This window comes from Lampetra planeri, chromosome 47 (assembly GCF_965212315.1).
Source record: "Lampetra planeri chromosome 47, kcLamPlan1.2.h2, whole genome shotgun sequence".
Lineage (NCBI taxonomy): Eukaryota > Metazoa > Chordata > Hyperoartia > Petromyzontiformes > Petromyzontidae > Lampetra > Lampetra planeri.
In genome coordinates this window covers 3837891-3865304 of record NC_136153.1, presented here as the reverse complement: position 1 = coordinate 3865304, position 27414 = coordinate 3837891, and the positions used below count along the sequence as shown (strand labels likewise).

Here is a 27414-nt window from a genome sequence, read left to right as displayed (position 1 = left end):
GTGTGTCAGTGTGTCATGTGCTGTCTGTGTGTGTTTTTTGTCGCCGTTGATTGGCACCGATCTGAACTCGACCCTGGCCAGCTCCACGGCCTCTGGACAAGAGGAAGAGGAGGGAGGGGGGGAGTGGAGCGCGACGTCTGGAATCGATGTCACCGTGGGAAGGCAGCGAGGCACATTGAGCCACCCACACCACCAACAGCCCTCCCACTCCCCCCACCCACCATCCCACCCATCCTCTCTCCCTACCCTCGCTTACACCCCTCACTGGCCACAAGCTGAGCCCAGCTCACACAACACAGCACACACCCATCACTGTAGGCGATTCACACGCCCATCGCATCGCGTGCGACTGTCACGGCCTCGTGATCCACCGCTGGACGATCCACCGCTCTGGGGCACGCGTCGGTTGCTCTCGATCCGAGGCCGTTTATTCATTTGACCATACTTCACCGCGCCGGGAACAGGGCTAGACTTTAGGTGGAGGTGTTGTGGGGTTATCGTTTTCGCGACGGACTAACGAAGCTGCTGCTGGTGACGACGACGACGAGGATGATGGTGATGATGGTGGCGACCCGATCTGCGACGGGTGGAGTGAGCTGCGTCGCTGCGCTCCGGCGGGCGATGCTACCCGGGCCTCCGAATGTGGGTCGGGGGGGGTCCCGCATCGTGACCCCCTCGCCGGCGGCGGCGGCTGCGATGGGGGCCGTCGCGAGGTGGTGCTCGGGGCCGCCCGCGTGCGCGGGACAAACCAAGAAGCGCGGTTACGACATCACGCGGAACCCGCACCTCAACAAGGCGAGAGACGTGGAGGGGCAGGGGGGTGGAGAGAGACGGGGGGGGGGGAGACGGGGGGGGGGAGAGAGACGGGGGGGGGTGGAGAGAGACGGGGGGGGGGGGGAGACGGGGGGGGGGGAGAGAGACGGGGGGGGGTGGAGAGAGACGGGGGGGGTGAGACGGGGGGGGGGTGGAGAGAGATGGGAGGAGATGGAGAGAGAGACGGGGGGGGGGTGGAGAGAGACGGGGGTGGAGAGACGGGGGGGGGGGGGTGGAGAGACGGGGGGGGAGGTGGAGAGAGACACGGAGGGGGGGGGTGGAGAGAGACGGGGGGGGGGGGTGGAGAGAGACGGGGGGGGGGGGTGGAGAGACGGGGGGGGGGGTGGAGAGAGACGGGGGGTGGAGAGAGACGGGGGGGGTTGGAAGGAGACGGGGGGTGGAGAGAGACGGGGGAGGGGGGGTGGAAGGAGACGGGGGGTGGAGAGAGACGGGGGAGATGGAGAGTGTGATGTGTGTGTGATGGTGTTAGTGTGCCGGCCTTCGTGGGTGCTCGCTAACAGCACTTGCCCCAACAGTCTGTTTAGGCTACACGGGGGACCTTTGTCTTTGTACTCGCGTGTGCTATCGTGCGGGGAGCGGTGGCGCAGCGGTTAGCGCCACCCTGCTTCGCCACGAACCCGGCGACCCGAGTTTGATTCCCGCACGCGGACGACGACTTTCTGCGCCGGTGTCGCCGTCCCTCCCCTAGGTCGACTCGGCCTCAAAATGAGTAACCTAGTTGCGGGGTGTCGTAAACATCGCCACTGGTGGGGAGACAAAGGCGGCCGGGCGTGGTGTGCTGGCCACCCACCCACCGCTCACGGCACTTGCCCCCGCAGCCTGTGCGAGACTACACGGGGGGTCTTTGTCTTTGTCGTGTGTTCGGTGCGCGCTTGCCACCCGCTTCTGACAACTCCCCCCCTCCCACCTCCCTCCGCCTTCACCAACTTTGCACTGACCCAGCCTGGTGATGTGTGGTCAAGCGACCCCTCCAAGACCGCCCGATCGAAAGCAGCCACGGATGAAGCCTTCATCCAGCAGTGGATTGAGCAAGGGCTGCGACTGATGGCTCTGTTGAGGTGTAAACAGCACGGAGTGCATGCAACGTCGGCCGATGTCGTGCCTCTGACAGAAAGTTTAACTGGGTGTGGTGAACTTCTTGAATGACTCACGGGAGGGTTAGTTCTTCGTTTCAGAAGTGTCATTTCTTTTTTCATACACAATGCAGTTCCGCGTGTGGGGAGCGGTGGTGTAGTGATTAAGCGCACTGCGTCTACGAATCTGGCGATCCGAGTTCGATTCCCGCTCACGGCCAACACCGCCAGTGACGATTATCTGAACCGGTCCTGGGCCTCCCCTAGGTCGACTCAGACTCAAATGAGTCCAGGCGCCGTGGTGACGCCACCGCCACTCAGTGGCGAATTGTGGGTGTTGGCGTTGAGCGCGTGGTTTTGATGACATTTTCTCAAGTGGATTTCTCAATCGGACTGCTGGCGGCAAGACGATATATCCGCCTCCCCCATCACGCGCGGCAAGTCGTTTTGCCGGTTTCGTTTGATACCCGAGCCAGTCGTCGTCATCTCTCGTGCGCACTGCCTCTCTCGCGATCGCCGAGGAAACCACGACTGGCTCTTCTCGCCCAGCGACCAGCCACATCCCTCTGCAAACGGTGATTTTGTTTTTGTTGTTGGGGCAGCTGACACGTGGTCCAGATACCCGCCTGGTAAGCAGCGCGCTTTGAGCAACTTTGGGTTGGCGCAATCATCTCCATCGTTTCTCTTTTCCGGAAGAACATTTTTCCGCGAGCCTCATTGACAGAATGCAAGTGGCTGGTCTTGTCATCCAGGACGGCCGTACAGCGGTCAAGCAGTTTGAAGTGCTCAGCTTCAACATTCAACTCAGTGATTGGACTCTCCACCATGAAGTTGAAAGCCTCCGTTCCTGCGAGATAAGACTTCCAAGCCTGCCATCCTGACCTTCTCCCCTTTTAAAAAAATTGAAGACACCGTATCACAGCATGCGAAACTGTGGAAGGTGGGTAAGGCCGTTGATAGAGCCTGGGCGATGGCATTGATGTGAAAATAGCTGAAGTTCTTCCCTGCGCCGAAAGCTACCTACACGGCTGCTTTTGGGCATATTGTGTGTAGATGGCGAAACTTTCAAATCAAGATGACAATCGCATCGGTATCCACCGTGCGAACCGAACACGTGACAGAACCATTCTGCAAGGCATCCTGCAGATGAATCAGCAGTCTTGTGTCCGCTTCCTCGTGGTGGCATTCTGACAAGCTGCGATTGGTTCCTCTGATCACGACGCTTTGATCACACGTACTAACAACGCCCTGTTGAGTTGAGAAGTCACCGACTGCTACTTTGTCCGCAGGGAGATCGAATCTGGTTGAACTGGCGACTTTTGTATTGCGAATCAAAGTGTGCCAACGGTTGCACTGTGAGAGGGTGCCACGGTGGCGAGATGTTAACTACCTCGCCTGGTATGCAGGAGGTTGTGGTTTCGATCCCGAGCCTGGACATACCTGGAGCTTCCATGTCCCTCTCCCACGTGGTCACGTTGATTTTTCTCCGGGTCCTCCGGTTTTTGCTTCCAAATTTAGAATCAACGTCACGCGTTTTTAGAGTATTTGGCTGCTATACATTTCCACGTGATAAGCCACTTCGCAGGGCTATCATTTGTGATAGCCAGATCGCTTCGTTAAAATGAAAAGTTCGGTGAAGTGTATGCCTACACGGTATGCGTAAGATGTGTTTACGGCTTACACACACACATACCTCGTGCGCAGAGGAGGGGGTGGGGGGTCATTGCAAATTTAGCAACAGACACACCTCCCCCATTAACCAATGCTTTCTAAGCACACGGGGGATTCAGGAGGGGGCACAAGCGGCAAGCCAGAGAGGGCGCGAGCGAGAGGGAGATTTTGCCCTTGCGTACTAAGAATGGAAACGCATCTCAGACTCGCTGCGCCAATGGCTGCCATTGAAACGCGACACGCCTCCCTCCCGGGTCAACATCGCATGTGCAGTCAGCATCTTCGTCATCAGCTCTTCGTCATCTGCATCATCAGCCGTGGTCAATCCGTTGCTGGACGAAGGCCCCCACAAGCGTGGCATCTCTCACGGTTCGCTGTTTGTCGTCACTTCATGGACCGCCCCGACTGAACGTCTGTGACACAAAACAAAAAGACCTTCATAGCTAATCGGATTTCTCCGGGATAAATGAAGATTCTGATGCGGATGCGACGATCCACCCAGCACCTGCCGTGCATAACGTCGCTCCATCTCTGCGGCGGACGTGCCTCTTTCTCTCTCGGATGCCTTCTGTCCCTTGGCTGCCGCTCCGTTACTATCCTTGACCATGGCGCGTCGTCCCTTCGAGGAATTGCGCTTCGGGCCCGAGCCTTGCAAAATTTTGTTTTGCTTTCACGGTTTGAGCGACGTCGTCGATCCCACGTGCGTTCTCTGATCCACGCGTGCTCCTCTCTCCCCGTCTTCTTTGGAAGTGAAGTTACAAGAAGATGCGTCTTGCGTTATGATCGATGTTATTTATCATCACTGCTGGGCGAAGATCAAGACGAGGCCTCTGACCTGCGTTCATTTCCAGTGTTCGTTGTAACTTTCTGACCGGCCCTGACTGGGCATCTGTGAAAAAAGAGCTTTATACCTTTTCGGATTCCTCCAGTATTAAATAAATATTCTGATTCTGATCAAGATTCTGAGCTGCCCGCTAATTCCACGCTTTCCTCTTGGTGTCTCTCGTTGTAATTCCAACAATGCATCCCTTCGATGCCTCTTTGCTCACTTTTAGATTGTGGCCTGTACAGCCCAAAGTTGGCACCACTCGGTAAAGCCACTGTGGTCTGCACTCATTCCGATCAGCGAGGTTGGCTCCGTGCGGTGCGAAAGAAGTTCAACGTACATACGGAGCAGCAAAACGACGCTCTCTCTCTCTCTCTGCTGAAGCCCTCTCGTTGTGGCGAGCAGCAGCAGCAGCAGCAGCAAGACCTCGACATTGACATCGAGCTCCTGGCCAAACATTGCTGCCGCCACGCGCAAGACTGGAATAGGGCACTCGTCAGTGTGTGTGTGTTTTCTGTTCCCTATTCATCATGTCGTTATGAACGACCGCGTAACGAACATTACGAATCGTAACATCACAGAGGGGGCGAGGGGGGTGTTAGCGGTAGGACCACACCACTTAGAGCCAAGATAGGTCTCTAAATTTAGCTTGGCACAGCAGGATTCCTGATGGTGGCTCTGCCCACGTGGTGTGGCACGTGTTTTGCCCCGCAGCTGCCAGGCGCGGAACGCTGTGGCAGGCAGCCAGTGTTCCGCGTCGTAAACCCGCGTCGTGGCATCAGCCGCATTGAGCAGCATGTGCGCATAGTGCTGTAGGTACGTATGTACGTTGAACTTCTTTCGTAGCGTACGGAGCCAAACGTGCCCATCGGAGGCGCGGGGGAAGGACAACAAACTAAACACAAAAAGGGAGTTATCAAGAATGAGTTTGCCGATCTCGATGATCATTTAAAAGTGCAAAGCCGCAGTGGCTTCCTAATATCGGGAAGGAAGAGCGTTCCAGACGGCCGCAGAAGCAGCGCATCTGAAAGCGCGCAATGCGGTGACCGCCGTCTTTGTTTAAAGTAGTTGCGCTGATGTGGCGCGTATGCGTTGAGAGTAGTCGTGAGCTGGTGTGGCAAGTTGACCTTCAACTTCTCACCGCCAGCATTGGTAACGTCTGCCAGCGTTGCTTATTTCACAGCTGTGCCGAAATACCCATATATATATATGAAAAGGGTCAAAGGTAAAGGTGCAGCCCTGCAAATTTCCTGCTGACGACACCGCTACCTTGGCCTACTCTTCCACGATGGCCAGACGCACCGTCTTGGAAGCGGTGAGATTTCCCACACTTTACCCCCACCGCACTCGACCTGCCGATCGACTCGCCGTGATGGTGGTGGTGGTGGTGCCCATCTGTGCTACCCGGGGGGGGTGGGTTTTGTCTTGACGTCGGGACCCCACAACCTTCTCAGCCTCGACTGCCACAGTCGAGCGCGACGCCAAGCGGAGCCGCCACCGTTGATCCGTAGACACCGACGACCGCAAACGCTTCAGCCGACACGCGGCGCGATTGAGCGAATGCGGAATATTTGGCACGGGGTTCCGCGCTTGCTGTTGATTCAATAACATGACGACGATGATGCCACTTGCAACACGACGCTTCCGCGCAGTATTAACGCACTGTCGGAGAGAGAACGAGAGTGGGTGAGAGAGAACGAGTGAGAGAGCGAGAGAGCAACTTGGAGGTGCGTGGAGGAAACCACAAGCGAGCGGAGGAAGCAGCAGCCAGGCGGTGAGACGACGCTGCTACCAACAATTTCCCGAGCTCTGCGGCCCTCTATTTATAGTGAGATGTTTTCGACCAATGAACGGCTGCTCTATACACGTGGGGTGAAATCAGAGCGCCCGAAAAAAAATCACGTGGTGGGGGGGGGGGTTGGTGGGGGGGGGGGAGTGGTTGGGGGGGGAAGGGTGGGTGGGGGGAACACTATGCCGTACGGATGGAAGAGACGGGTATCACCTTTATCGTACCGCCGTGTTCTCCTGGCGAGCGAGGGTGTTCTCTGCCGCGCCCACGGGGAAGAGAGTCGGAACGGATGGAGATTAGTCCACACTTTGCTGTGCCAGCTTCCCCTGACCAGCCAAGGGCATGGGGGGGGGGCACCCCCTCGATGCCCACGGGCAGAAGGGGAGTTTCACGACATCGAGAAGGCCCTCTGAGCTATGCAGCCCTCTCTGTTTGTCAGAAGCGACCTGGGCCCCGCAAATGATAGCTCGACCACAAAAAACAAGCGGGCGATCGCGTGGAAGTTGTCAGCTGTCAGATGATAACCTGCTGCAGCGAGCCAACAACCCTCGCTGATGCCTCCACAGGAGCTGGGCAGCCACGTGCAGCAGCGTTTCCGCCACCACCACCACCTCCACCACCACCTCCACCAACACCACCACCACCAACACCACCACCACCTCCACCACCACCACCACCTCCACCACCACCACCACCACCACCACCTCCACCACCACCACCACTACCTCCACCACCACCTCTACCTCCACCTCCACCACCACCTCCACCACCACCTCCACCTCCACCTCCACCACCACCTCCACCACCACCTCCACCACCACCTCCACCACCACCACCACCTCCCTGTATACCATGCCCCCAGGGCACACATCATCCCGGGGGCGGGGTGGGGGGTCAGGGTCATAACGCGAAGCCTCACGGAGCGCCGCGCGTCAGCGTTTAGCACTCGGTGATAAATACAAATAAAGGAGTCTAAAGTAGTTTTTTTTGGTTTTACGAGGAGCACGTTTTTTGCACGGGCTCAGCTGGTTTTCGGCAAAAAGCGCTGATGCACCCCCCTCCCCCCTATGCACTCTGATGCCTTCCTCTCGTTTCTCTCTCAGCAGCTTTACATCGCGATAAAGGAAGTTGCTGATCTTTGGAATATAACGCTGTGATTGCTCTAAAAAAGAAAACACGCGCGCGTGCGTTTTCGTGCGTAGGCCCGTATCTCAACCCACTTTCTGGATGGAGGTTACACCCCAATGCCGCATTGGTCGGTCGTATTGGTTATTTTGATCGGCCGTTCTTCACCGTGCTGATCACCGCTCAAGATGCCCGCAGCAGTAGTGCGTGGCAAAAAGCTCGAGAAAATCGGAATCAGAGTATGTATTGATACTGGAGGAATCCGATGAACTGATGAAGCTGTTTTTTTCACAGATGTCCAGTCGGGACGGGTCATTTCACTCCCTTTGCAAAGAGGGCCCATGCCAACCACACTGAGCCACTGCCCAGAGAACCTTGCGCCTGATAAATACAGGGACTGCTGTACTTACGAACGAGTTAGGTTACAGAGGTCTGTTCGTAAGTCGATTCGTTCGTAAGTCCTACTTTACTCCTGTCGATTCCAAACACGTTGTGCGACATGTACACTCAACACGGGGAATTGCTTTAAAGGTCCTGTAGATGTAGATGACACTGGTTCTTCATGTTCTGCAAATGTAGATGCCACTGGTTCTTCATGTTCTGCAGATGTAGATGCCACTGGTTCTTCATGTTCTGCAGATGCCACTGGTTCTTCATGTTCTGCAGATGTAGATGCCATTGGTTCTTCATGTTCTGCAGATGTAGATGCCATTGGTTTTTCATGTTCTGCAGATTTAGATGCCATTGGTTCTTCATGTTCTGCAGATGTAGATATCACTCCCAACATTTATTACGCGGCGGTTGAACTTACGACTTTCGGTCCGAACAGCTGCAACTGGACACACGGGGACAGGTTTGTTCGTATCTCTGAAAGTTCGTAAGTCGAATGTTCGTAAGTAGAGGAGTCTCTGTGGTCACGTCTGCGTTTCTGCTAAAACCGCAGTGAAATTCCCTCCCTCCCATAGTCTCTTTTGGTTTACTTTTTTCTACTTTCCCGCAAGCTTTTTGTAATCAACCTCGCTCAAATTCAAGGATCACGTTAACGACCGATTGTCGGGGTACTGTCTGCGTGCATGTTGAACTTCTTTCGCACCGCCGCTTTAATTAGTTGCTGTTTGTTGCTGACCGCTCCACGTTTTGGAGCCTATGGGCACTGTGCTCAATCAACTGTGTGTGCTTCATGCAGACATGATTCCTTGTTAAAGGTTTCAGTTTGGTGTTTTAACATCTTAACACAGCTGTGTTGTTGCCAGAAAATAGGGGAAAACCTATTCTCTTTTTCGATTTAAAGCTTTCGTGACTGCAGGGATTCATCTTCTTGATTCTTTCGGTAAAGTCACGTAGAACGGAAATAATAAAATAAGAAAAATAAGACATAATAACATAATATATTATTTTATTATGTTTTATTTTATATATGATTTTATTATGTTTTATTTTTATTATTTTATTATTTCCCTTCTACGTGACTTTACCGAAAGAACCAAGAAGACCTATTCTCTTATTTTGGTACTGGCAAAGGAGGTCCCATGACACACACATATATTCAAAAAGCCAAAATGGTCAAATGTAGGGCCGCCCCTTGCTCACCAAATCCTCTTGCACCTCTCACCTCCGCTCACCACTACGTCCTCCTCGCCCTCCTGGCCCTCCCGTGTCCACCCACCAGGGCATGGCGTTCACCCTGGAGGAGCGGCTCCAGCTGGGGATCCACGGCCTGCTGCCGCCGTGTTTCCTGTCGCAGGACGTGCAGGCGTACCGCGTGATGCGCAACTTCGAGGCACGCTCCAGCGACCTGGACAAGTACGGCACGCGGCGGCGACGCGCGGTGGAACGCAACGACACGCGACACGTGACGACATGCGACGATACGCAACGACACACGACAACACGCGGTGATGCACGACAGCACGCTGCGACACAATGACACGTGAAGACACGTGACGATGTGACGATACGCGACACGTGACAACACGCTGCGACATACAACGACAAGTGAAAACACGCGACGACACACAACGACGCTGGCGTGTGGTGGTGGTAGTGGTGGTGGCGGCCGTGGCACTTAGGCGCGAGCAAAGTCGAGGCAAAGGTGCCAAGCGGCTCAAGGGGATTCGGATCCATGTGTCGGCTCGAACCGGGACCCTCGGTGTGGGAACGTCAGAGAGCTCACGACGAGGATGGGAATCGAGCGATGTCCCTTGCTGCCCGAACGAGCAACGGGGCGGCGCTCACCGCTCGGTCGTCCGCAACCCCGAGGCGCCGGCGGTAGAGATTCCACGTTCCTGTGACGGGGGTGGCGGGGGTCTATCCATTGGACAGCCACTGCTGACTTCCCCACAAAGGGGTGTGAAGTTTATTGACCCCCGGAGGGATGATGAGTCAACATGCCCCCCCCGCCCCCCCGCCCCTACAACCAGGGTTTGAACCTGCCAGCTTCCCGATTGCTCCTGCCGCTGAACCACCCGGCCGAATTGCTTTAACGTCACCCCGACGTTGGCCCAACGTACTGGGTAGCGCCCTCCAATGGGCTGGAGCCACCCGACACACCACACCCAGTTTGCACCTCTCGCTGTCCCAGCGACCTGGGCTCAATGCCCCTGCCATGGTAGTTCGCATTCGGCGGCGGGAGCGAGGGAGGGAGGGAGCGGGGGAGCGGGGGAGGGAGGAGCGAGGGAGGGAGGGGGGGAGGGAGCAAGGGAGGGGGGGAGGGAGGGAGCGAGTGGGGGGGGGAGGGAGGGAGGGGGGGAGGGAGCGAGGGAGGGAGGGGGGGAGGGAGGGGGGGAGGGAGGGAGCGAGAGGGGGGGAGGGAGGGAGCGAGGGGGGGAGGGAGCGAGGGTGGGAGGAAGGGAGCGAGGGGGGGAGGGAGCGAGCGAGGGAGGAAGGGAGGGAGGGAGGGAGCGAGGGAGGGAGGGAGCGAGGGAGGGAGCGAGGGGGGGAGGGAGCGAGCGAGGGAGGGAGGGAGCGAGGGAGCGGAGGAGCAGGGGAGCGAGGGGGGGAGGGAGCGAGCGAGGGAGGGAGGGAGCGAGGGAGGGAGCGGGGGGAGCGAGCGGGGGGAGGGTCAACTCAGCCCCCAGCCCCCCCCTTGCCGCCCGCGCAGGTACATCCTGCTGATGACGCTGCAGGACCGCAACGAGAAGCTCTTCTACCGCGTGCTCACCTCCGACGTGGAGCGCTTCCTGCCCATCGTGTACACCCCCACGGTGGGGCTCGCCTGCCAGCAGTACGGCATCGCCTTCCGACGGCCCAGGTCAGCCCACGTCAGCCCACGTCACAAAGACAAAGTTGTGCGCCGCCCCGCACAGCCTTAGCAGCGACCGCGTCGTCCCGCTCTGGTGGATTCCTTCACTATTCTGGCAAATCGCGCGATTGATGCTGAGTTTGATGTGATGGATTTGCCCTCCAACACACCGGTGGGCTGAAGGAGTAAAGCGATTGGCGCGATGTTTAACGTGACAGACCGTACTGGCCGCGTCGGGTGGTGGAGGGTCACGACAATATTTATACGAACGCGATCTAACCCAAAAACCTTTATTATGAATAATTTTGGTCGCGAAAGGCTAAGTGTTGAACCTTTACAGGCTGTTGGGGCAAGTGCTGTTAGCGAGCAGCACCTATGAAGGCTGGCATTGGCATACGAAGGTGGGTGGGTGGCCAGTACCGTGCCCGGCCACCTTTGTCTCCCCAGTGGCGATGTTAACACATCGCACCGGGTACTCATTTGAGGCTGAGTCGACCTAGGGAAGGGCCCAGGACCGGTTCAGATGATCGTCACCGGTGTTGGCCGTGAGCGGGAATCGAACTCAGGTCGCCGGGTCGAAATTCTTGCAAAAAAGCCTCCCCTACCCTCTCTCTCTCTCGTGCAAACGCCCCCTCCGTGGATGAAGTCGCAACGCCACCCCGTGCAGGAGTCGAACCCTAACCCCGCAAACCCCCCTTGGCTTGCAGGGGCTTGTTCATCACCATCCACGACCGCGGTCACATCTCCACCATCCTCAACTCCTGGCCCCAGCAGGACATCCGGGTAAGAGCAGCCCTGTAGTGTGACGTTGTTTAGAGTCGGGGGGCTGTGGCGGTTGGGGGGGTGCAGTGGGGGGGGGGGGGGGCAGGGGGGCAGGGGGAGGGGGTGGGCGAATTGGGGGGGGGGGGGACAGGGGGTGGGGGGATGGGGGGGTCAGACAACTCAGTTCAGAATAAACTTCACATTCGAGGTCAAAACATCGCACCTCCTGGCTTTGACCTCCCTCCTCCACCTCGGAGACCCTCCTGGAGCCATCGACTGCATCACAACATCGACAATCAGCAGCCCGATGCGCCACGTCCCCTTCGCAAATGGAAAGTTAAAGAGGCAAGCCGCAGGATTGCGGTTGTGGCCATACAATCAAAACTGTGGACGGTGTAGTAAGCCCATAGAGACACACGGAGATGCATAGAGACGCGTCGAGATATATGGAGACCTATGGAGGTACGCGGAGACCCATAGAGATGCATAGATGCCTGTCGAGATCCATTAAGGTACAAACTACGGCCCACAGAGTCAACCCATGGAGACACACAGAGACCTATAGAGTGTGCACCGTACCACCATTGGAACCTCCTTTGCCAGTTGCAAAATATGATAATTGTTTTTTTACCCTTTTATCTGGCAACAAAACTGACACTTTTTCGCAAGGAGTCATGTTTGCATTGACCACAATACCTGCGGTCGGAATGCAAACAAAAAACACAACTCTGATAATGTATGCACTGTCCTTGAAATTGATGGTGTTGGACCATGTGAGACTAGGCTCTAAGAAAAGCTGTCTCGGGTGTGGACCAATCAATTCTGTTTACGTGATAAACCTTACTAATTGGCTGTGTGGGGGGGGTGGCGGGTTTAACGACACATTAATATATTTACGCGATCTAACCCAAAAAAATACCCCATATTATTATTACTGTTCAACACGTGACCAATATTATCCATAATAGAGGTTTTTTGGGGGGGTGGGGTTATATCGCGTAAATATAAATGTGTCGTTAAACCTGCCACCACCCGACACGGCCACTTAGTAAGGTTTGTCACTTAAACAGAACATGCCAACTAGTTACTATAATAATAGGGTTTTTCCCCTTTTTTCTGGCAACAAAACTGAAACCTTTTTACAAGGAATCATGTGTGCATTAGCCACAAGTTATTATATTTTGGTACTGGCAAAGGAGGTCTAATGATGGAGATGCTCACCCCGAGCCCTCATTACTTTGATAGTGCATTGTCTTTCAGCTGTACGCCTTTTGGCGTCCTCTGGTCTAGCACCAATGAGACGAGGCTCAAAAGAAAGCTGTCTCTGGTGTGGACCAATCTATTTCATATATTATCAGAATGTGTTTTTTGTTTGCATTTTGACCACAAGTATTGTGGTTAATGCACCACATGATTCCTTGTAAAAAGGTTTCAGTTTTGTTGCCAGAAAAAAGGGGAAAAACCCTATTATTATATTTTGGTACTGGCAAACGACGTCTAATGAACTAGTTACTAGCTCGTTATTGCTACTACCGCAACTACCGTCATTGGAAGTTATTTTACCCGACGACATCGATTGCTCCGCGCGGCGCTGCCAGGCGATCGTGGTGACGGACGGCGAGCGGATCCTGGGTCTGGGCGACCTGGGCAGCTACGGGATGGGCATCCCCGTGGGCAAGCTGGCACTCTACACAGCATGCGGCGGAGTGCGGCCACAGCACTGCCTGCCCGTCATGCTAGACGTGGGCACAGACAACCAGGCGAGCCACAGCGACAACAACAACAAACAACAACAACAACCCAAGCTCATCAGAATCAGAATATGTGGCTTACTCACCCGCACGCCCGCTCACCCGCTCGCTCGTTCACCTGCATGCCCGCTCACCCGCTCACCCGCTCACTCGCTCATCCGCTCACTTGCTCACCCGCTCGCTCATTCACCTGCATGCCCGCTCACCCGCTCACCCGCTCACCTGCACACCCGCTCACCCGCTCGCTTGTTCACCCGCACGCCCGCTCGCTCGTTCACTTACCTGCTCATTCGCTCGTTCACCCACTCGCCTGCTCAATCACTCGGTCATGTCGTCACTCACCTGCCTCTATATTCACTCACCTAGTTGCTCATGTAAACTTGTAACGTGGCAGTGTTACTACAAGGTGGCATTTTTAAATCCTTTATATTAAGTTCGCTTGCTTGCTTGCTTGCGTGCTTGCTTGCTTGCTTACGACCGTGCAAACCTTTCGGTCGTTTTTAAACCCACTTCCCGTGATTCAATCGAGCTAACATTTTGCACACAGACTCGTTGTGCGAGACAATTAATGTTCGTGAATTTTTTTTCCAAAATTTTACACTGTTTAGGGAAAACAAATTAAATATTTAATTACCAATTGTTTAATACTGCAGACAATCATCTGACCCATAGGTGGCAGCCATCTCAAGCCAGAGGACGAGAGGACTCTAGCCGCCACGCATATAAAGGATTTAGAGTGAAAAACGTTGTTTTTACGGGTTATACTTATTCTTACTAATAATTATTACAAGAGGTCAGTCCTGAGAAAACCAAGGACACGTGTCAACCCTGCTGCTACTGGTTGCTGTTGCTGGTTGTTGCTGCTGATTGTTGCTGGTTGCTGCTGATTGTTGCTGGTTGTTGCTGCTGATTGTTGCTGGTTGGTGCTGATTGTTGCTGGTTGGTGCTGATTGCTGCTGCTGGTTGTTGCTGGTTGCTGCTGGTTGCTGCTGATTGCTGCTGGTTGGTGCTGATTGTTGCTGCTGCTGGTTGCTGCTGCTGGTTGCTGCTGCTGGTTGCTGCTGCTGGTTGCTGCTGCTGGTTGCTGCTGCTGGTTGCTGCTGGTTGGTGCTGCTGGTTGCTGCTGCTGGTTGCTGCTGCTGGTTGCTGTTGCTGGTTGCTGCTGCTGGTTGCTGCTGCTGGTTGCTGCTGCTGGTTGCTGCTGCTGGTTGCTGCTGGTTGGTGCTGCTGCTGGTTGCTGCTGCTGGTTGCTGCTGGTTGGTGCTGCTGCTGGTTGCTGCTGCTGGTTGCTGCTGCTGGTTGCTGCTGCTGGTTGCTGCTGCTGGTTGCTGCTGCTGGTTGGTGCTGATTGCTGCTGCTGCTGGTTGCTGCTGCTGGTTGCTGCTGCTGGTTGGTGCTGCTGCTGGTTGGTGCTGCTGGTTGCTGCTGCTGGTTGGTGCTGATTGCTGCTGCTGCTGGTTGCTGCTGCTGGTTGGTGCTGCTGGTTGCTGCTGGTTGGTGCTGCTGCTGGTTGCTGCTGCTGGTTGCTGCTGATTGCTGCTGCTGCGTGGTGGTTGGTGGGCGATGTCGCAGGCCCTGCTGGACGACCCGCTCTACATCGGACTGCGGCACCAGCGAGTTCGCGGGGCCGACTACGACGACCTCGTCGGCGAGTTCATGGAGGCGGCGACGCAACGGTGAGCAGCCCCCCCACCCACCCACCAGCCCCCCCACCCACCAACCCCCCCCCCCCACCCACCAACCCCCCCCCCACCCACCAACCCCCCCCCCCCACCAACCCCCCCCCCCCACCCACCAACCCCCCCCCACCCACCAACCCCCCCCCCCACCCACCAACCCCCCCCCCACCCACCAACCCCCCCCCCCACCCACCAACCCCCCCCCCCCCACCCACCAACCCCCCCCCCCACCCACCAACCCCCCCCCCCACCCACCAACCCCCCCCCCCACCCACCAACCCCCCCCCCCCACCAACCCCCCCCCCCCACCCACCAACCCCCCCCCACCCACCAACCCCCCCCCCCCACCCACCAACCCCCCCCCCCACCCACCAACCCCCCCCCCCACCCACCAACCCCCCCCCCCCCACCCACCAACCCCCCCCCCCCACCCACCAACCCCCCCCCCCCACCCACCAACCCCCCCCCCACCCACCAACCCCCCCCCCCCACCCACCAGCCCCCCCCCCACCCACCAACCCCCCCCCCCCCCACCCACCAACCCCCCCCCCCACCCACCAACCCCCCCACCCACAAACCCGCCCCCGCCGCCCCGCCGCCCGCCAACCCCCCCCCACCCACCAACCCCCCCCCACCCACAAACCCCCCCCCACCCACCAACCCCCCTACCAACCCCCCCCCACCAACCCCCCCCACCCACCCACCAACCCCCCCACCTACCAACCCCCCCCCCCACCCACCAACCCCCCTACCAACCCCCCCACCCACCAACCCCCCTACCAACCCCCCCCACCAACCCCCCCCCTCACCCCACCCACCAACCCCCCCCCCACCCCACCCACAAACTCTCCCCACCCCACCCACCAACCCCCCAAACGCCGCTAATCAGAAACCCGCATCCTGCTGCTGCTGCCCGCGTGTTTCTCTCTCCGTGTCTCTGCCTGGTCGAAGGTACGGCACGAACTGCCTCATCCAGTTCGAGGACTTCGCCAACTCCAACGCGTTCCGCCTGCTCAACAAGTACCGTCACAAGTACTGCACCTTCAACGACGACATCCAGGGTGAGCCGCGGACGTCTCGTGGGGTGTGTGTGTGCGTTGTTGTTGTTGTGTGTGTGTGTGTGGGTGTTGTTGTTGTGTGTGTGTGGGTGTTGTTGTTGTGTGTGTGTGGGTGTTGTTGTTGTTGTTGTGTGTGTGCGTTGTTGTTGTTGTTGTTGTGTGTGTGCGTTGTTGTTGTTGTGTGTGTGTGTGGGTGTTGTTGTTGTGTGTGTGTGGGTGTTGTTGTTGTTGTTGTTGTGCGTGTGGGCGTTGTTGTTGTTGTTGTGTGTGTGGGCGTTGTTGTTGTTGTGTGTGTGTGTGTTGTTGTTGTGTGTGTGTGTGTGGGTGTTGTTGTTGTGTGTGTGTGGGTGTTGTTGTGTGTGTGGGCGTTGTTGTTGTTGTGTGTGTGTGTGGGTGTTGTTGTTGTGTGTGGGCGTTGTTGTTATGTGGGCGTTGTTGTTGTTGTTGTGTGTGTGTGGGTGTTGTTGTTGTGTGTGTGGGCGTTGTTGTTGTTGTTGTTGTGTGTGTGTGTGAGCGTTGTTGTGTGTGGGTGTTGTTGTGTGTGTGTGTGGGCGTTGTTGTTGTTGCTGTTGTGTGTGGGTGTTGTTGTTGTTGTGTGTGTGTGTGAGCGTTGTTGTTGTTGTGTGTGGGCGTTGTTGTTATGTGGGCGTTGTTGTTGTTGTGTGTGTGGGTGTTGTTGTTGTTGTTGTGTGTGGGTGTTGTTGTTGTTGTGTGTGGGCGTTGTTGTTGTGTGTGTGCGTTGTTGTTGTTGTTGTTGTGTGTGGGCGTTGTTGTTGTGTGTGTGGGTGGGCGTTGTTGTTGTGTGTGTGTGTGTGGGCGTTGTTGTTGTGTGTGTGTGTGTGGGCGTTGTTGTTGTTGTGTGTGTGTGTGGGCGTTGTTGTTGTTGTGTGTGTGTGGGTGTTGTTGTTGTTGTTGTGTGTGGGTGTTGTTGTTGTTGTGTGTGGGCGTTGTTGTTGTGTGTGTGCGTTGTTGTTGTTGTTGTTGTGTGTGGGCGTTGTTGTTGTGTGTGTGGGTGGGCGTTGTTGTTGTGTGTGTGTGTGTGGGCGTTGTTGTTGTGTGTGTGTGTGTGGGCGTTGTTGTTGTTGTGTGTGTGTGTGGGCGTTGTTGTTGTTGTGTGTGTGTGGGTGTTGTTGTTGTTGTGTGTGTGTGTGCGTCTGCCCAACGTGCGTGCGTGCGAGTGTGTGCGTTAGTGTAGCTGCGCTACGAACCTGGCGACCCGGGTTCCATTCCCGCTCACGGCCATCACCGGTGACGATTATCTGAACCGGTCCTGGGCCTCCCCTAGGTCGACTCAGCCTCAAATAGGTACCTGGTGCGATGTGTAAGCATCGCCACTGGGGAGACAAAGGCGGCCGGGCGTGATGTTGGCCACCCACCCCCTCGTGTGCCGTGCCGGCCTTCATAGGTGCTCGCTAACAGCACTTGTCCCTCCAGTCTGTTAAGGCTACACGGGGATCTTTATCTTTTATCTGTGGGGGAGCGGTGGTGCAGCGGTTAGCCGCGCTGCCCTACGAGCCTGGCGACACGAGTTCGATTCCCGCTCACAGCCAACACCTGTGACGATTATCTGAACCGGACCTGGGCATCCCCTAGGGTGACTCAGCCTTAAATGAGTCCCTGGTGCAGTGTGTAGTAAACATCGGCACTGGGGTGACAAAGGCGGACGGACGTGGCGCTGGCCACCCACCCCCTCGTGTGCCGTGCCGCCCTTCATAGGTGCTCACTAACAGCACTTGCCCCTACAGTCTGTTAAAGCTATACGGGGGGTCTTTGTATCTGCGGGGAGTGGTGGTGTAGCGGTTAGCGCACCGCGCAACGAACCCGGCAACCCGAGTTCGATTCCCTCTCAGGTCAACACCGGTGACAATTATCTGAACCGGACCTGGGCCTCTCCTAGGTCAACTCAGCCTCAAATGAGTACCTCGTGCAACCGTATAAGCATCCCCATGCCGGCCTTCGTGTGCCGCGACTCGCTCCCAACCACCACTTGCCCCGACGGTCTGTTTTCACGAGGCCCACGCGGGTCGCCTTTGCCTTTGCCTGACGCAGGCACGGCGGCGGTGGCCGTGGCGGGCTTGCTGTCGGCCCTGAGGATCACGAACACTCGCCTCTCCAGCAACACCTTCGTGTTCCAGGGAGCCGGAGAGGTAACCGGCTCAGGGTCACCCCTTACCCTGCCGCTCCCCACAGCACCTGGCGGTCAGCCGTGACGCCTCATCTCGCTGGTCATATCTCGCCGCGGTGGCGAGATGTTGTTAACTACCTCGCCTGGTTTGCAGGAGGTTGTGGGTTCGATTACGACCCTGACGCCCGCTGTATATTTGGAGTTTGCGTCTCTCTCTCTCTCCTCGTGGTTGGGAGAGATGTTAACTACCTCGCCTGGTTTGCAGGAGGTCGTGACCCTGACACCTGCTGTATATTTGGAGTTTGTGTCTCTCTCTCCTCGTGGTTGGGAGAGATGTTAACTACCTAGCCTGGTTTGCAGGAGGTCGTGGGTCCCATCCAAACCGTGACATCTGCTGTATATTCAGGTGGGACCGTCACAGCTAAATAAGTGATACAGTAAATTTAGCTGTGACGGTCCCACCTGAAGACGGAGACTTGTGTTGCCTCCGAAACGTCGTGATTTAATTGATTTATTTTCATTTATTATTATTTTATTTCTATTATTTTTTACCTATGTGACTTTACCGAAAAAACCTAATAGTATGAATCCTCGCAGTCACGAAAGCTTCAAATCTAAAACATCATCTAACTGGACACCTGTGAAAAAGAGCTTCACGGCTCTTCGGATTCCTCCAGGATAAATACATTTTCTGATTGTGACATCAATGAAAGTTTAGTGACGTATCTTAAGTCCCTACGCCGTGAGCTATTGAGAGATGAGTGTAACTGCGCATTGTCAAGCCTCTCTCCGGCACCAGAGGATGTGACAGGCGAGGTGAACCCAAGAGGGCACGTGACGAGGAGAGGATAACGAGGTGGTGGGGGGGGGGGACAGGTGACGAGAGATGACAGCTGGTGGAAGGTCAGGCTCAGGAGATAAAAAATTAACCCGTAAAAACAAAGTTTTTCACTATAAATCCTTTATATGCGTGGCGGCTAGAGTCCTCTCGTCCTCTGGCTTGAGATGGCTGCCACCTATGGGTCAGACGATTGCCTGCCACCATTAAGCAATTGGTAATTAAATATAAAAAAAAAAATCCTAAAAAGTGTAAAAATTTTGAACAAAAATTTTCACGAAAATAAATTGTCACGCGCAACGAGTCTGTGTGCAAAATGTCAGCTCGATTGGATCACGGGAAGTGGGTTAAAAAACGACCGAACGATTTGCACGGTCGTAAGCGCGCAAGCAAGCAAGCAAGTGAACTTAATATAAAGGATTTTAAAAAGGGGGTCCTGAGAGCCGAGCGGGGCTGTCTTCTGGAATCAACCTGCCGGGCTACGTCACTTCGATCTTCGGTCGTCAAGTTCGACATCGTGGGTCTGGCAGTACGTTTACTGCCTGGCCCGGTTATGTAGTTACCCTGTTGGGGTCTAGTTATGTAGTTACCCTGTTGGGGTCTAGTTATGTAGTTACCCTGTTGGGGTCTAGCTAACGAGTAATACACGTGTTGCCTCCCAGCTAAAGTGTGTGCCTCCGTGGCCCCCACTACAAAAGTATTATCATGATGATAAGTACATAGTTGACGCCCTTAGGGACGAGCCAATGTGAGCGCAGTTACCGATCGTCGCCACTGGAGGTCGCTGACGGCACAAGGCATCAGTGAAGCCTCACGCGGACAAGGAGCTGTGCGTGCTGCCAACAGGGGGAGTTTGGTGAAGTGAAGTTTGTTTAACCAGGATGAGGAGTCGAGAGAGACCGGGATGAGTCCCGTCAGCAAGAGGGACCCGGGGTCACTGGACTTACGTAAGCGTTCACGTAAAAGTGCAACCGTTGAGTAGAACTCGCAGAGCGATAGAGACAAAGAGAGCGATATAGAGAGAGGAGATAGCGATGGAGAGAGGAGAGAGGGAGGGTTGCAAAAAAATTCCGTGACACATCACGCAAGGGAGAGGAAGAATATTTCACAATCGTGGAAGAGGGGGGGGGGGGGAGCCCTCGATGTGAATGAACCATGTTGAGCGGTGAAGATAGTGGGTAGGAGGGCGTGGGAGATGTTCACTACCTCGCCTGGTATACAGGAGGTCGTGGGTTCGATCCCGACCCTGACGCCCGTTGTATATTTGTAGTTTGCGTGTTTCTCTCCCCGTGGTCACATAGCTTTTTCTCCGGGTCCTCCGGTTTTTCCCTCCACATTCACAAACAACGTGCGTTTGGAGCTTATATCCACAATATAAGCCACTTTGTTGAGCTATCATATGTGGCCAGGTCGCTTCTGAATTTGAGCTCGATAGCTCCGGTTTAATAGTTTAGCTGTAAACTTGTACACGGGGGGGAGGGGAGGGGCAAGGGGGGGGCACTCAGATCAGAACCTTTACGTAGACTGCAGGAAGGAATCCGATGAGCTATGAAGCTCTTCTTCATCACAGATGTCCAGCATGGGAAAAGAGGGCCCAAACGCCATCCACGCTGAGCCACTACCGATGGCCGGGAATTGTGACCCCACGCCCCCCAATCTCTCCACCATGACCCCGTATACAACACTTCTAAAGTTTCGTTTGAGAGGAAGTGAAGGGGGTGTGCTTTCAAGTGTGTTGAAATGAGACGTGTGGAGTACAGGAGGGCACCTCTATTAACAACAAGGCGTGGAAATTGTTGTCATTATCACCGGTGGGGGTCGCTAAGTGCACCAGCAACTACAACAAACTAAACTATGTTTTTTTATTTTACCAGGCAAGGGCCCACTGAGCTATACAGAAGCGACCTGGCTATCGTGAATGAAAGCCCAACGAAGTGGCTTATTGTCGCGTTGAGATTTCAAGCAGCCAAATACTCGAAACGCGCGACGTTGATTCTAAATGTGGAGGGAATAACCGGTGGACCCGGGGCAAAATCCACACGACCATCGGACGACGAGAAACACGCAAACTCCAAATATACAGCAGCAGCCATCAGGCTCGGGGTCGAACCCACGACCTCCTGTATACCAGGCGAGGTAGTTAACATCTCCTAGCCACCGTGATGATGATGAGAGAGAGACACGCAAACTCCACATATACAGCAGCAGGCGTCATGGTCGTGGTCGAACCCACGACCTCCTGTATACCAGGCGAGGTAGTTAACATCTCCTAGCCACCGTGATGATGATAAGAGAGAGACACGCAAACTCCACATATACAGCAGCAGCCGTCAAGGTCGGGGTCGAACTCACGACCTCCTGTAAACCAGGCGAGGTAGTTAACATCTCATAGCCACCGTGATGATGATGAGAGAGAGAGAGAGACACGCAAACTCCAAATATACAGCAACCGTCAAGGTCGGGGTCGAACCCACCCCGAATGACCGCCTGTGTATTTAACGGTAACTGTAGTAGTTGGCATGTTCTGTATACGTGACAAACCTTACTAAGTGGCCATGTCGGGTGGTGGCAGGTTTAACGACACATATTTACACGATCTAACCCCAAAAAAAACTCTTATGGATAATATCGGTCGCGACTGCCTACGTGTTAAACTATTATTATTGTTGTTGTTTGTGTTCCCCGCAGGCTGCCATGGGCATCGCGCACCTGCTCGTGATGGCCATGCAGAAGGAGGGCACCGCACGGGAGGCCGCCCTCGACAGGATCTGGATGGTCGACTCCAAGGGGCTCATCGTCAAGGTCAGTCAGAGTCGTTGTTGTTGCTGCGACTTTTATTATTATTGTGGTGGTGGCGGTGGCGGCTGTTGTGGTTGTGGCGGTTGTGATGACAGTAATCGTTGTGGTTGTGGTGGTGGTTGTGGATGACGGTAATCGTTGTGGTGGTTGTGGTGACAGTAATCGTTGTGGTTGTGGTGGTGGTTGTGGTGACAGTAATCGTTGTGGTGGTTGTGGTGACAGTAATCGTTGTGGTGGTTGTGGATGACAGTAATCGTTGTGGTGGTGGTGGTTGTGGATGACAGTAATCGTTGTAGTGGTGGTGGTGGTTGTGGTGACAGTAATCGTTGTGGTGGTTGTGGTGACAGTAATCGTTGTGGTGGTGGTGGTTGTGGATGACAGTAATCGTTGTGGTGGTGGTGGTGGTTGTAGATGACAGTAATTGTTGTGGTGGTGGTGGTGGTGGTTGTGGATGACAGTAATCGTTGTGGTGGTGGTGGTGGTGGTTGTGGATGACAGTAATCGTTGTGGTGGTGGTGGTGGTGGTTGTGGATGACAGTAATCGTTGTGGTGGTGGTGGTGGTGGTGGTTGTGGATGACAGCAATCGTTGTGGTGGTGGTGGTGGTGGTGGTTGTGGATGACAGTAATCGTTGTGGTGGTGGTGGTGGTGGTGGTGGTTGTGGATGACAGCAATCGTTGTGGTGGTGGTGGTGGTGGTTGTAGCTGACAGTAATCGTTGTGGTGGTTGTAGCTAACAGTAATCGTTGTGGTGGCGGTACAGGGCAGGTCGAATCTGAACCACGAGAAGGAGGTGTTTGCCCGTGACCACGCGCCGCTGCCATCGCTGGAGGAGGTGGTGCGCACCGTCAAACCCACGGCCCTCATCGGTAACCCCCCTTGCCCCCCCCCCCCCCGCCACCCCCACACCTCCAGAAAATAACACACAACACGCGCCTCTTTCCCGCGATACAAGCAACAGCAGCAATAAAAAAAAAAGACAGATCAACGCCCAACCGGGAATTGAACTCTCAAACTTTCGAATTCGCGAGCCGCGGCTCCATCGCTCGGCGCGCCCCCCCGGGCCAACGAGGCCCTCCCCCCCCCCCCCCGCTCCGTGCGCTGCGAGCAGACATCAGGGTCGGCATCGAACCCACGACCTCGTGCATATGAGACGAGCTCGTTAACGTCTCCTAGCCACCGCGGCGCTCACGGGGAGTGGCGCGCGGTGGCACAAGCCAGCGGGGCCGTGCTGACGCCGACGGCCGCTCCCTGCGAACGAGACCGATGGAAAAACTTCGCCCCTGTCGTCACGAGGACGCCGCCGCCACCGCCGCCGGAATATTAATTCGGAAAAATAAAAATACAATCGGATTCAGCCCAAACGCAAACACAGCAAGCGGGGGGGGGGGGGGGGTGGGGGGGCCCAGCGAGCGGCCGTCACCGCGTAGCCGCAGCTGCGACGGAGCGATACGCATCGAGAGGCGTGCGGCGGCGATGACACGCGACAAGCGGGCGAGCGGACGCTCGGTCGCACTCGCAACGACAACAACGACGGCAGTGACGGCGGCCAGAGGCTTTTAATAGCCGCTCCAGTTCGGGCGCGACATTGACGCTTGTGCACACGGCCCAGTGTGCTCGTTCGTGTGTCGTCTGCGTGTGTGCGCACGTGCGTGGTGTTGGCCCACCCCCCTCGTTGTGCCGTGTCGGCTTTCGTCGGTGCGACTCACGAATGGCACTTGTTCCTAACGTCTGCTAAGGTTACGGGGGATCTTTGTGGTGCAGCGGTTAGCGCGCTGCGCCACGAATCCCGCGATCCGAATTCGATTCCTGCTCATGGCCAACACCGGTGACGATTATCTGAACCTGTGCTGGGCCTCTCCTAGGTCGACTCGAATGAGTACCTGGTGCGGTGTGTAAAATCATCGCCACTGGGGAGACAAAGGCGGCCGGGCCTGGTGCTGGCCCCCGCAGCCCCTCGTGTGCGCGCCGGCCTTCGCAGGTGCGACTCGCTAACAGCACTTGCCCCAACAGTCTGCTAAGGCTACACGGGGGGGATCTTTGTCTTTGTGCATTCCAGGCGTGGCGGCAGTGGGGGGAGCGTTCACCGAGGGCATCCTGAGCGACATGGCCACGTCCAACGAGCGTCCCATCATCCTGGCGCTCAGCAACCCCACGAGCAAGGCGGAGTGCACGGCGGAGCAGTGCTACCGCGTCACCGAGGTGCCCGCCCCCTCCACCCCCTCCGCCCCCACGCTGTGCTGGCTTCTGACAGGTGCTCGCTCAACAGCACTTTCCCAACAGTCCGGCTATACGGAGGATCTTTGTCTTTGGCGGTGGGTGGCTTCCCTGCCTGTGATCCAGCGCTGTGGAGGTAGCGGCGAGGGTTGTTGGATCGTCGCACGAATGTTGCGAAAACCCCCCCCCCCCCCCGTCTAGCCGTGGGTGTTGAGGTGAAGCGGTGCGGCACAAATGTGGACCCCCACTTGGTCCGGCTGTATGGGATCGAGCGTTGCCCCCTCGCACGCGTGGGTTTCCTCCCACGTGCACAAACGCTCGTTAATGGAGTTGGCCAAACACCCCAATCCTGGGGCTGAAAACATCTTAATATATAGAGGACTGCGGAACCCGGGCAATCGTTGGTGCTGCCAGCTCGCCGCCTGGCTGCTGCCTCCCAGCTTTGCCTGTGCGATGTAGTTCATTCAACGCAAATATATGCAACAAAACTTGTTATTATTAATATCGTTAAGCTCTTGAGGTCTTAAGATTGCTACAACACAGAGGCGGATGTTGAAACTTCCCCATGGGAAGTGGTGCGGGGCGGTCCCTTTTAAAATCGTGCCCTATGCATTAATCGTAAAACAAAATTGTTTGTCTCTGATGAATAGAAAGACTCATGTGGTGGGGGTCTCCCTGCTGCATCTCTCTCTGTCGGCCGAGTCACCCCTTGAAAAGGAGCTTCTTCGCTCTATAGACTTTACTCGGGAAATTCTCTCTCTCTCTCTCACCGTTTCTCTCCCCATGCATCTCTCTCCTGTGCGTGTCTCCGCCTATCTCTAGCCATGCATCTCTCTCCTCTGAGTGTCTCTCACCATGCCTCTCCCCATGCATCTCTCTCCTGTGCGTGTCTCCGCCTATCTTTCCCCATGCATCTCTCTCCTCTGAGTGTCTCTCACCATGCCTCTCCCCATGCATCTCACGCCCCGTGCGTGCCTGCAGGGTCGAGGCGTGTTTGCGAGCGGCTCCCCGTTCGCAGCCGTCTCCCTGCCCAGCGGCCGTACGCTGCACCCGGGCCAGGGGAACAACGCCTACGTGTTCCCGGGGCTGGCGCTGGGCGTCATCGCGGCGCGTGTGCGGCACATCACCGACGAGGCCTTCCTCGCCACCGCCGAGGTGACGGCACGCGCATGGCACGCGGCGCACACACGGCACACGCACACATGCACGCACACATGCACGCACACATGGCACACACACGAACACGCGGCACACGTTCTCACACGCACGCACACGAGCACATACGTACGCATGCACACGTGCACACGAGCGCACACGCACACGTGCACACACACACACAAAGATCGCCCGTTTAGCCTTAACAGACTGTTGGGGCAGGTTCTGTTAGCGTGCACCTCAGAAGGCCGGCACAGCACAAAAGAGGGTGGGTGGCCAACACAATCGATTCCGATAACGTTAAGGGACGGAATCGGAATCGGAAGAAAAAGTGATGACGTACATGTACAGTACATGTACGTACATGTACGTCATCGGAACGGGAAAAGGGTTAGCCACGCTTCTCCGCCACTGCCGATGCAGCAGCAGCAGCGGCAATCGCCACAATAATTTGTCTCGCAGATGATCGCTGGGGAGGTGACGGACGCGCACCTGGAAGAGGGACGTCTCTACCCGCCGCTCAGCTCCATCAGGGACATCTCCTTCAAGATCGCGGTGAAGGTACGGCGAGCGAGCACCGGGGGGCCGATAGTGCGCCCACAGCGCGCTGGCCCGGGCTGCGTGGGCCCAGGCGACCTGGGCAGGCGCGGCTATGTGGTCAGACGTTAGGATAACATCGCGTGTGTACTATGGGTGTGCTGTGTGTTCTGTGTGTGCTATTCGGCACGAGCGGTGCATTGTGGGTCGGGTGACCCACAATGCACCGCAAAGCAGTTTCGCTTTGCCCGGAAGCCTGTTCACATTTCTCCCACTCTCTCACTCTCTCTGTCTGCCTTCTCCCCGTCTCTTACTCCCCCGTCCCTCTCCGTCATCGCCGTCGTCCCTCCCTCTCTCCGCCACCAGATTGTGGAACAGGCGTACGCGAGCGGCATGGCGAGCCTCTACCCAGAGCCGCAGGACAAGGAGGCGCTGGTTCGATCCCACGTCTACAGCCCCGACTACGACTCCTTCGTCCCCGACTGCTACACGTGGCCGGCGGCCTACAGGAAGACGCAGACCGTGTGACGCGAGCGTCGGTGCCGAGAAGGGCGATGGCCTCAGGGGCGTGGGGGGGGGGAAGTCACCTGAGGTCATCGTCCATGCCGTCAGGGTCACTTGATTTCGGCCCATCGAGCTGACTGAACTTAATCTAAACTTTTTTAAGTTTACCTGGTCAGGAGGGCTCACGGAGCTATATGGTAGCTATCGCAAACGATAGCTCAACGGAAGTGGCTCGTCATCGCGTGGGAATTCATGAGCAGCCAAATACTCTCAAACGCGTGACGTTGATTCTTAACGTGGAGGGGAAAAACTGGAGGACCGGGAGAAAAATCCACGCGCCCACTGTGAGAGAGACACTCAAACTCAAAATATACAGCAGGCGTCAGAGTCAGGATCGAACCCACGACCTCCTGCATACCAGGCGAGGTAGTTAACATCTCGCCATCGCGAGTTGCAGGAGACATCCTGCAACTTGGAAGATGACGTGATTCGTCGCCGTCACTGTCGTCTATCCTCCCCGTCGTTTTTACTGCTTCTGTCGAATTGCGCGGCGATTCTGCTGCGCTGCCAGCGGTGCACAAGCACAACTAACAACAACAACTCGCCACGTTGATCAATAACGCTGCGTGGCCTACAAATAAATAAAAACAAATATATAAAGCAGGCGACATTTCGGGAGAAATGGCCCTTATGTGCTATGAGGAAGGCCACAGTGTTATCAACGGACGTGTTGAGTTTTCTGTTTTGTTTTCTGTTCTTATCAGAGGTTTATTCAGGGCGTTCATCGACAAATGATTGTAATGCGTGGGGAATATTTATGTCTGTCTGTCGTCCAACCTTCCGTCCGCTACCCGGGGTAGCGTGGCGCGTCGCAGGGGAATTGCTTACATCCGTGTGCGTTCGCGCGTTTCCCACCGCGCGTCTCTCTTCGTACGCTCTTAACAACCCCAACTAAACGAAGGCTCCCTTAAGCGACTGGCTTGCCAGCTTGTTCCCGTTGTGCTCTCAGTGTTGTGTTGTTGTTGTTTTTATTATTATTGTTCTGAGACAAGAGAGTAGTTTGGATTTTTAGAGCGCTTGCGGCCTGAGTTCGAAATCCCCCTTACGGCCAACACCAGCGACCATTATCTGAAGCGGTCCTGGGCCCTCCCCTAAGTCGACTCAGCCTCAAATGAGTACCTGGTGCGGTGTGTAAACATCGCCATTGGGGAGACAAAGGCGGCGTGGCGCTGGCCACCCATCCCCTCGTGTGTCGTGCCGGCCTTCACAGTTGTTCGCTAACAGCACTTGCCCCAGAAGTCTGTTGTGGTTATACGGGGGGGGTGGGGGGGAATCTTTGTCTTCGTTTTATTTCAGCCGTGGTCTGTCCGGGTCGGTTACCCAGACAAAGTGGGTCTGCGCCCGGCACACCAAATCCAGGATCTTGCTCGTT

At 56.0% G+C, this 27414-nt stretch overlaps 1 protein-coding gene across 1 annotated transcript; it reads left to right on the top strand.

Annotated features, from left to right (window-relative positions):
- The first annotated feature begins 252 nt into the window (after positions 1-252).
- Positions 253-26953, top strand: LOC144733518 (NADP-dependent malic enzyme-like). The gene is made up of 14 exons (XM_078615450.1): positions 253-795; positions 8988-9121; positions 10419-10568; positions 11267-11342; positions 12920-13081; positions 14645-14748; positions 15703-15812; positions 17859-17956; positions 21461-21574; positions 22333-22438; positions 23629-23771; positions 24768-24941; positions 25404-25502; positions 25845-26953. The coding sequence occupies exons 1-14, from the start codon at positions 550-552 to the stop codon at positions 26004-26006; spliced, it is 1878 nt and encodes a 625-aa protein (XP_078471576.1). The 5' UTR covers positions 253-549; the 3' UTR covers positions 26007-26953.
- The last annotated feature ends 461 nt before the right edge of the window (positions 26954-27414 follow it).

Bases quoted from the DNA above. Each gene is read 5' to 3' on its own strand.
- LOC144733518 (XM_078615450.1), top strand. From the start codon at position 550: ATGATGGTGATGATGGTGGCGACCCGATCTGCGACGGGTGGAGTGAGC. The intron at 15,813-17,858 runs GTGAGCCGCGGA...TGCCTGACGCAG, and splicing joins CTTCAACGACGACATCCAGG to GCACGGCGGCGGTGGCCGTG. The intron at 21,575-22,332 runs GTCAGTCAGAGT...GTGGCGGTACAG, and splicing joins CCAAGGGGCTCATCGTCAAG to GGCAGGTCGAATCTGAACCA.